The sequence below is a fragment of the Paroedura picta genome, chromosome 1 (genome assembly GCF_049243985.1).
Source record: "Paroedura picta isolate Pp20150507F chromosome 1, Ppicta_v3.0, whole genome shotgun sequence".
Classification (NCBI taxonomy): domain Eukaryota; kingdom Metazoa; phylum Chordata; class Lepidosauria; order Squamata; family Gekkonidae; genus Paroedura; species Paroedura picta.
The window spans coordinates 111,618,650-111,629,342 of NC_135369.1; the positions used below are offsets into that span (position 1 = coordinate 111,618,650).

Genomic DNA, 10,693 nt, shown 5'->3' on the forward strand with positions numbered 1-10,693 from the left:
ATTTTAGAATCCTTGATACACATCTCAGGCTGTGTTTGGCTCTTTGTGTAACATTTTTTGGGAATACTAAGAGTGAAGACAATGAGTGATGTAAAAATTAAGAATGTAAATATCTGGATGTAAAAACAGTCAGCAAAACACACAACACCTCTGCCTAGTAAGAGTCTTGCAGAAAGATATATTTCTTCCATTTTAACAGCATATCTGTATATAGAATACCAAGGAAGAAGTGTTTTAATAGTGATTTGGAATCTGAATATAGTTTGAAATCTGGAACTCCAGTCTCAACAACAGACCTAATTTATAAATGTTGTCTTTTGTTTGGATGGAGTTGAAAGGAACTGAAACATCTGTTTGTAAAGTCTAGGATCATAGTCACCTACTCTGCCCCCCACCCATCAATGGCCCGGGGTCAAAGGCAATGGTCAAACCATTATTTGACTGTCATGGCAAGCCACTAGTTGTCCAAGAAGGCAGGAGGAAAGGTAGAGCAAATATATGAACCTGTCAGTGAAATACTTTTGGACTTGCTGCAAGCCATAGCTTGCCAGTGCTTCTCAATTTTGATGTGGTAGAAGAAGCACAAAATATAGTTTGTGACTTCGACATAATCACTAAAATGTTTGCAAGGAAAACAGAAATATTTCATTAATTTCATTTGCATGAAGAAGAGAGAGGGATAACTATGGCATGGTCTAGGATTATTTACCCATAAACGTTTTTTTAATTTCATCTGTACACAAGAGCATTTTTGTTCTTTCTTTTTCTTAATGTACTTTTTCTCCCTTCATAATCTGCCTTCAGTATCCAGAAGGGTAGGAAACTTAAGTGAAAATATTTTCCTGATGCACTTGCCCCAGTTCTTCCACCAGGGAATGGTACAGTCTTTTGTTGCATTTGATCACCACAATACAAATCAAGCTGACCTACATGGCAACCTGATGATGTACCTGTAAACTGAGAAGGGTCATTACACAGTGCCCTCTGTGTGCTATGTAAGCACATGCTGGCTACAGCTATCTTCACTAGTCATCTTAGGATGCTGATCAGATGCTCTGTCCAAAATCACAGAGTTCACTGTGACAGTTGCAGGCATAGAGCATCCTTTCTCAACTTTTTTACCATTGAGAAAACCCTGAAACATTCTTCAGGCTTCAAGACACCCCAGAAGTGGCACAACCATGCACAATATGGTTGGGAAGCATGGCTATGTACATGCCCACCCGGGGGCCCTCCCCTTTCAAACCCCCTCTCAGGCCATCATTGGCCCTTGGGGGGCAGGTCGACATGTCCATATATAATCATATCAGCCAATATATGTTTAACACATTAAAATATAATGAATTAACTCCTGCCCATTCAGAAAACCCTTCCAGAACCATCAAGAAACCCCACTGCTTTACAAAACCCTGGTTGAGAAAGCCTGGTGTAGAGCAATGTGCTAAAGAAAGACTGGGGTAGAAATAATGCTGAACCATGAAGGCTAAAAATCATGGAAAGAGCCCTGGATATTCTCATGCTCCATTCTGTGAATACATGCCAAAAGCTAATTACTTTCCGCTTTGGGACAAACACTAGCTCATGGTTGTACTCTGAACTGGCAGCTGATGAGTTACAATCCTGCAGTGCTGGTACAGGTGGCTGCTGGTGTAGACGTTTGCCCAACCCCTGGAACTAAATAAGTTAAGCTTACAGTTTGTGGAAGAGCCAAGCGAGCTGGAAGTTTCTGCTTGGTTTGTTGTTGTGTCTGAACCTATGCCGGTGTTAACAGCATGAACCCTTGGGGTCACTGCACTTAATGTTGCTGGAGAACCTCTAGAAGAAAGAGAGAACCAAAAGCATCACAAAGTAAGCTGCTTCTGTGTAGCCCTCCTGAACACTTGAATTCCATTATATTTCTGTTCAACTCTCCCATCTTCCCCCACCTCCACCTTGCTCTTGCTTTGCAACAGCATTTTTATTGCCTCTTATAACAAATGAAATAACTAAAATGTGATAAAAACCCCACTTCTGGTGTGTTAATATTTTTCCTGCTGCTGTCCTCGCATACAAGGGGCCAACCTAGGGGCAGTAGGAGAAAGCCTTGAATGATTCCAAATGATTGAACCAATGAACTGGAATTTTATATGTGATTGCTACTTATTTTAAATATATAAAAGAACTCTCTTTTTGTAAAAGATTCATTATTTGGAATCTGGAATAATGTTTAAAAATAGCAATCAAGAATTGTATAATATCTTTCTAGAAGCTCTGTTAATCTTCCGTTATTTCTGAAAGGGAAGCCTAAACTATCATGAGAGCATTTCTGGATCTGTTTGACATTTAGCTACACATTTTAAAAGTTTTTGTTGTTGTTGCTTGAATGCAGAACAGAGTTTGATTCATGTGTAAATCTAACAACTGTTTATAACTCCATAATATGCTGAACCTCTGCCTAAATGCGGCACTAACGATTTATCGTGTTATTTCTGTGAAAATATGCAATAGGCTGTTCCATCAATATGAAAAATACTCTGTAAGCATTTCAGTAAACTGTATGATAAGTCATTTTTCCCCCCTGTTCAGAGAAGAGTAATGCGCTTTACTTGAGCATTCAGCGTGCGATCTGCCCAAATTAATTATTCTGCACTGTGTTTTGAGAAGCTCCTCAAAGCCAGCTGCAAGCTGCTACATTCCAGTTTCATTACTGCTTTGCAGGCTGACATTCCTCAGGGAGTAATACGGGTGCAAGCGCCTCATCTTTCCAAAGTTTCCATGGCAATTCAGCTGACAGAGGAGCTAAAAGCGGGTGATGTAGTTGCCAGGTTTCTCAGCCAAAAAAGGTACAACCCTGTCTCTTGCTGTTTCCTGAACACTTCATTGGCTTAAGTAGTAGCTTGTGTCAGCAACAACAAAAAACTGAGTAATTTTGTTCAAAGGATCAATGCTTTTCTAAAAAAAAATAATAACAGTGTAATTTAAAAGAAATCAATAAACTAAAGATTTTTTAAAGAAATATGTCTAATCCTTTAATTTCCTAATGGTCATTCTTGGCCATACTTATTGAGACGCAGCTATGCTATAATAACTCTGAACTAGCAATTGCTTCCTGTTTTGTCAACAGGCTTAGAAATTTCAACCACAGAGCCTAGATATTTGTATATTGACTTTTTGAGTGGGAGGGGCGAAGATGGTAGTGCACTGGGAAAGTGTCCTGGGGTAGGAAGGAAGGGAATGAGAGGCCTTAGTAAATCTTGTATCTGTGTATTTAAATATATATATACTTTCTAGCATTTGACAAACAGTTTTTGCTTTTGTTTGTTGCCTGACACAAAGACACCTCCTGTGTATGGTGAAAGGTGTTTTTTTTTGCATATTTCCCCATCTGTCTGTAACTGTCCCCCCTTCTCTTGACAAGGGATCACACAAACACCTTTCATGTTTTTGAGAAACTGGTTTTTGATGTATAACATGAAGGTGCAGCACTCCCAGGGGCACCTGCTGGGCAGCACTTGTCCCATCTGCAATAATATGATGCATACTTCCCCCCCCCCCCCCGAGCCATGATAATACAAACATTGGTATTGTTTTAAAGGGGTACACTTTCGTTCTTTCCAAACTGCATACCTTTTACTTTTTGTTTTACAATTAAAAATAAATCATCGAGCACATGCAAAGCTGCATCTACCACTGCACCACTGTCTTGTGTTGGAAACCATTTCTGTGAAAAAATGTTTATTTCTCCTCTGGACCTTGAACACAACCTTCCAGTTTGTTTGGTTCTTTTTAAAAACAGAACAGCCAATGTATTACTTGTGCAAAAATTGCAGTGGAAAACTGTTTGTATTTAAATCACATGACTGATGGCAGAATTAGAGGCTCAGGAACCATAGGCTACCAGTGAATCCGCTCCCCTTGTACTCATCCCCAAGTAATGTCAGTAGAAATCGTTAAAGTGACAGTTACAACATATAGAACAATGCCAGAAGCATGAAATGTAGAGCACGGATATTGTTTGTTTGCAATAGCATAAACATATTACAATCTGGGCAAATAGAACAAATCAAATCGCCCAATGACCCACTATGAGAGTAGTCGGAAAAATGTAATCTGTGTTCCTTCAGGAAACTTGCATCCATATAATTCACTCCTTTCCCCATTATCATTCAAGTATGATAGGCTTCTGTCTTATTTCACTAACAGATGGGGAAAAGATAAAAATGCTAGGATAATTTTAGTGTATTGGCAGTTTCCCTAACTGGTGAGCAGTGTTTTTAAGTACAGCAGCAGCACTTAGTTCCAAGTTATTTGGCATCATGCCTAATCATCTTGTTACATTTCATTTCTAGTGGAACTGTCCAAGATCTGAAGAAAGAAGAGGTGTTTTTATATGAAATTGGGGGAAATATTGGTAAGGCTATTTAATGTATAGACTTAGAGCAGAGTTGAACATTTATTACAGTACATCCTGAAATCAGATATTAACAGAGAGTCACTGTTTGTATGATAGTTTCCACCACCATGTTGGAATTTGGGTGAAAAGCAGTTTCCCCTCATATTCATCTACATGTTTTAGAAATCTGTGACTTCAGGTAACGTTATGTTTCCCACACAGGTGAACGCTGCCTTGATATTGATGCCTACATGAAGGATTTGTATCAACTAAACCCAAATGCCGAGTGGGTTATAAAATCAAAAAACTGCTGAATTCCCGGTTCTTCAGTGGAAGATAAGCTCCGGACTGTATTGTCAGACAACGTGAAATAAGAAAATGATGTATTGTTTTGATATTTAAAATGTATCCTATTGTTTAAAGGGATATTAGCAGTGCTAGATTTGGGATACAAGGAGCTGCCCTCCCCATTTCACAAGTCAACGGTAGCTGTTTCATTCTGTCAGAACAGCCCTTTCTCATGGGAACCACTGTGCCTTTAGTATGATCCCATCTACCTTCAAGTGCTTTTTGTGCCTTCATTTTCAATTGAAGACATGGATTATCTTAAGGTCACTCTAAAATAATACCTTTGGGGAAACCATCTCTTGTTAGCCCTCATACTCAATAGTGCTTGTACTCCATATGGAAACTATGTAGCAGTGCTACAACATATGCAGTCAAAGCTTTTATATAGGCATCAGTCTATGTTTAAATTAAAATTAAATGAAAAAAAACTTTGGAAAAAGGGAATAGGCCACTCCTCTTTAGTGAACCTCCTTTAGTCTAGTCTGCTATAAACAGCTGTGCCAGAGTGGATCATCTAGCTTGAAATCATTCTTGAACTACTATTTACAGTGCCATAGAGGCTGATGGGCAGAAGAAGACACAAATAACCAGTGTGATTCCTTTTCTACCCATTTGCTAAGGATTCAGTGGCCCCACTATTCATTGCAAATTCAGCCTTCCCTCACTTAGAAGCACTAGCTAACAGTGAGTGTGCACCAACAGCAAGGGTAAGAGTGTTTTGTCTAAAAATTACAGTTCTAGCCAGCCACAGAGCAGTCCAAGGCCAAGCAGAGTCCGTATAAAAGAAAACTGAACACAGCATAGCCTTTGATTACTGTCCTCTGACAATGACAGGTAAAGGTTAGCTAGTATCCTGTGATGAGCAGAAGCAGGACAATGAAAGCTACTTTAAACTTTTAGAGATGTATTCCTGCAATATATCCGAGTTCTGAAAAATGAACTGTCTACCTATGCAGCCCATTGACCTGCCCTTCTCCAGCCATAACTGCTGTAGCTGCAGGAACTTATTTTTTACTACCATGAGTATGTGAATTCCTTTCAGACAGCTGCAGCTAAATATGGATAAGGTCACATGTTCTCCTCTAGCAACCATCCCTTGACTAATAGGTAGGGTTAAAACAAAACACCAACCAGGAGGCTTGTAGTGCTACTACATGCATTATGGATTTCCAGAGGCTTAGTGAAAGCAACAACTCTTGTAATATACAGTGCTGTGGTATATAAAATATAAAATAATACAATATCACTACTACCATGCAGCTCAAAAATTAAAAACTTCCTTACAAAAACTGAAGACAGGCAGTGTTACTAGACTTTTTTGACTTTATAAAGATCTTGAATTTTTGTATGCTAATTCTTTTATAAATTCAGATCATTTTGTTATATTGTCAACCCAGTATGGTGACATTTATGGCTTCTTGTAATGTACTTTTGCATTATGCAATTATAGCTATTGCTTTCAATAGTTATGATTCATTTGATATAGAGATCATTCTGGTTTATTCTTGTAGTGAGTTTGAAGTTATGCTTGATTCCTGCAGTGCTGGAAATACTTAATGCACAAATCCATATGGCTCCAGGCTAGGGTGATGGAGGAGTGCAGGTAAAGGAAACTGCAACCTTTGACATCAGTCCAGTTGCAATAGACTAGACTAGGTTGGGGCTTCTGCACCATGAAAGGGACCCTGACTTGAATGGCCCAAACTAGCCTAATCTCATCCAATCCTGGACACTAAGCAGGGTCAGCCCTGGTTAGTATTGGATGGGAGTCTACATGGAAGTCTAGGGCTGCTACATGGAAGCAGCAACGGCAAGCCACGTTCATCTTTTGTCTTGAAAACCCTACAGACCACCACTATTATGTGCATGACTGAGTTCAAATCTTGCTCCTATTTTATGGTACTTTCCTCTTCTCCCTCTTATCAAAGTGAGTCTGTTGCTATATACCGGAGATTAACTACTTCTCATTACTAATGCAGGGGTGCACCTTTTCTTTAATGAAAGCTACTTCTGAGTATTGACAAGTTATCCCATGCTACTCCCCAACCCCAATATATTACCAAGTTCTAGAAGCAGAAAACAGACTAGGAAGAGTGCAGAAATGAAGCTATTTGATAAGCAGCAGAGAGAAAAGTTCTATGGATGAAAAGCTTTAATAAAAAAGAGCTTACGGGAGATATTTTAATGCTGCTTTTCTGGTTCTTCTAGGGGATTCACATGTTATTCTGCAGCAGCTGGCAAGCAACCAATAGCTTATGAGCTGTCTCCTGGAGACCCATGTGAACTATAATTTCAGCTGTTCTTAGCTAAAGAGGAAAGGACTGCATCACATATTATTGTATTCCTTTCTTATGGGTTTGACACCTGCATGCAAATAATTCAGAGTAATGTAAATGCCATACAATACATGTGATAATATTCATATGTAGGAGCAACATACCATGATCTAAATGCTACGGGCAGTAATCCACATGGACCTACCAGCCTCCCCATCATTTCTTGGACATGTCCAAAGATAGCATTAAATCAGTATAACTTGGTCTATAGCCCCTGAAGTCTAAGGACAATAGTCATCATTGCTTAGTATACATAAATCTTGATGCTTACTATCTACTACTGAATGCACTACATTGCTGTGCCGTATCTATGGATTACCATACTAAATACTACAAAGCCAAGCTTGGTATCATTTTCAGACTATTTGGACTCAAGCCAACTATTATCTCAATGGCAAAGTAGCTGCCAAAGTCAACATGGTTCAGGATGGTAATGTCTGTGAAAGAGATTTCAACACTAGTTCACCAGAGATGGTGTGATGCTTGTTTACTTCTTTCCATACATTCTGGTGGGCCCAAGTGGGAAGGAGATTCAAATATTCATGTAGTTGCATAGATCATAAACCAGTTATTTTTTTCCATCTATGGGAGGAAGGTAATGCTCAATTTGCATGAGATTTTATGACAACAGACCCCAGCAAGATGTTGAATGTTTTGGGAAAAAAACATATTCTAACTTCTTGATGTACAATTGTTCTATGTATGTTAGTTGTGGGCAGGTTAGTACTTCCTTGCTGTTGGTGGGACTCTCAGCACTTGGAGCTGGTCTATCCATGTCTGGAGGCCTGCTGGTTTTGTCCATCATCAATATAACAATACCACAGGGATTCTACAACACTTCACAAATTGGATTGGGGAAGAGGTGCCTTAAAAAAAAAAAAGATGTAAATCAAAGGATGAGATCTTCCTGGGTTTTTTTTTTATATTGAAATAATCACCACCGTCTTTTTATAGCAGTAGCTGCTTAGCAGTGTTTGATTGTTTCATTAGTGTTGCAACTTTTTGTCTCTATGATGAACTGGCAGCTTTCATAATCAAAAGGCCATTGAAACAAATAAGGACTGCAGGCAGCCACTTCTGAATAGTATTTGTAGAGGCAGCACATTCCCACTGGCATGTGCTTTAATCTTCTGCCATAGAACAATTACTGAAATTATCTGGAAGCAATAGGAGGGGCTTTATGAATTCTCCCTAAATAATGCACTTGGATTCCTAAAGAGCAGCAGTCACCGGTTCTGGCAGGAGTTTTCTCACCTGTAGTCATCAAGAGCCAAAGGAAGCATTTTGTCAACACCATGCAAGCACATGGTTTCTAATTAGCTAGCAGCCCACCTCACAGGCTGCGAGCAGCTGCCTAGTCACATGGTGCTGAAATCTCTCATGCCTCCCCCACTGCCTTCTGATGGTTACCCATAAGGGCTTTCTCTTTCTTTGACTGTGATGTGGTGGCAGCTGGCAGGTCCTACCAATGAATAATTCCTCACTGGTTATTGCTGACAAAAAAGAAATTCCTAAGTAAACATTTTTTTTTAAATCTAGCATAAGTTTAAAAAATAATGTACCTAATTTTGCAAACCACTTTTGTAGTAACTGCTCCAAACCAGATTGAACTATAAAGGGAATTCTGGGTATTTAAATCAGGAACAATTACTGTTGGTGAGAACAGCTGTAGTGATCATTACAAATTATAAATGGCCTATAGATTATTTTTTAAATATTGCTAAGTTAGTGCCATTATCTTTTTATTAATGTCTGAAAAGCTTTTTATAATTATTAAATTAATTTTCTTAACACTGTTCTTATATCTGAATTATTAGAAGGGTATATGAATACTGACTCATTATTGAATCAACTGTTGGGTTTTTGTTGTTAGAGTTCATATCTAGGTAGATTTGTATATAAAATGAAGTGTTTCCGATGAAAAGTGGTTACTCATATTTCTTTGCCACTTGTGAGTGTATTTGTGTTTGTATCGATCCAGTGTGTTCTCTCCAGTGTGTCAGTATCTTCAAGGTCAGGTGTTTCAGAGGGCAAAAATCCAAAGCCATCTCTCATTCTCATGCATACATTAAATCATAGCCTTGAATACTGTGTTGTTTGATCTAGCATAACTGTTACTTCCTGCTTATGTACTGACAATGATGGATGTAGATTTCAGTCATCAGACATCACCAGTAAGGGAAAGGGGGAGTCACTTTTTCATTATTCTAAAACACTTGTTAAGGATGTAACCAGGTGAGCAAAACAAAAACAAATGTAGATTCAGGCCTGAAGCAGCAGTACAAATTTTGAGTCAAGTGGCACCTTTAAGACAAACTAAGTTTTATTCAAGTATAAGCTTTTTGTCCATGCTCACTGTTTCAGATACAAATATAAGCACAGATACTGCACTGATTTTGCTGTGCACTGCATGATGCAGAAAAATATGGGATAGGCCATTGGTGAGGGGGGGTTCCCAACAGGAAAAACAGATGTGTTTGCAGGACTTTTGACTGCAATGTCAATATTTTGTTTTGCTCATACAGTTAATTAATTTAACATGCTTTTGGGCTCACCTGGTTACATTCACAAACAACATATTAGATTCAGGTGGGAAGTTGTGTTGGTCTGAAAGAGCAGAACAAAGTTTGAGTCCAGTGGCACCTTTAAGACCAACACAGTTTTATTCAATTAGAAAAAGTTATTCAATAAATTATAAACAATTAGAATAGCTTTTTCAATTGACTAGCAGGAGTACAATTTTGGCTCGAAGAAAAGACGCAACAAATGATTGGCTTTTAACATGGCCACAACCTTTAATAACATGTTAGGGTTGGCATAGCGTGAGAGGGTACCATCTATGCAGTCTGCTGACTGCTACACAAACCAATTCCTGCTGTGCACATAGCCTGCTGTCGTTCCCCGCTGGGAAAGCAGACCACCTGCCTCAGGAATTGGCCTACTCAGGGAAGCTGCCCCACAAGGGGGCCAAAGGGCGCAAACCGCTCTGGCTGACCCTCAGGCAGCTTGGCCAAAAGGGGGCTTGCGCGCCTACCCCACTGGGTTGGCTTTTTGCCCTCCCTGGTCCACCTCCTATGGAGCCCCATACCCAGGGGAGTGCAGTCACACACCGCCTCGCTTCAAATCCACTCCCTCTCATGCACAACCCTGAAGGTGTGACTAATATAAATCAAAAGTATTAACAAACAATATGAAAACTTTATATATTTGCTAACTTACTCCTTAGTACAGGGTGGGAGGGTGGGAAGCTGTTCTGAGGCGTCCGGCAAAGAGGCCGAGTCCTTGGCACGTGGCGCCTTAAATAGGCGCTCCAAGGACCCGCCCTTCCAGCGTGCGTGCTCCAAACAGAGCGCACCCGCCCAGGACGCAGGGACAGAACGTGTCCCTTCTTGCCCGCCCTCCACTGCGTCAAAGGCGGCCGCGGTAAATCGGGTATCAAAATCAAAAGTAGGGTATCAAAATCAACTCTTTTTCTTCTAAAAGTAATTAGTGATATAATCCTCATTTCAATCATTTTCCTAGTATTATCTTGGAGCCCACCGTTCACAGATATAAAGGGGCTTTACGCACCGGGATCTTTGTTGCAAATTGGTCACTGAACGAAAAATCGCCATTTAAAATAGTGGAATTCATCGTT

General features: G+C 39.7%; 1 protein-coding gene across 4 annotated transcripts in view; it reads left to right on the plus strand.

Moving 5' to 3' along the window:
• ARHGAP18 (Rho GTPase activating protein 18) overlaps positions 1–8,980 on the plus strand; it is a 107,588-nt gene extending 98,608 nt beyond the window's left edge. For 2 of the 4 annotated variants that reach the window (XM_077353287.1, XM_077353259.1), the window contains exons 13-15: positions 2,698–2,822; positions 4,329–4,390; positions 4,595–8,980. In XM_077353287.1, the coding sequence (XP_077209402.1) occupies positions 2,698–2,822; positions 4,329–4,390; positions 4,595–4,686 (279 nt within the window). In that variant the 3' untranslated portion in view covers positions 4,687–8,980. The remainder of the gene's footprint in view (positions 1–2,697; positions 2,823–4,328; positions 4,391–4,594) is intronic. The other 2 variants (XM_077353269.1, XM_077353278.1) reach the window with 2 other exon arrangements.
• The last annotated feature ends 1,713 nt before the right edge of the window (positions 8,981–10,693 follow it).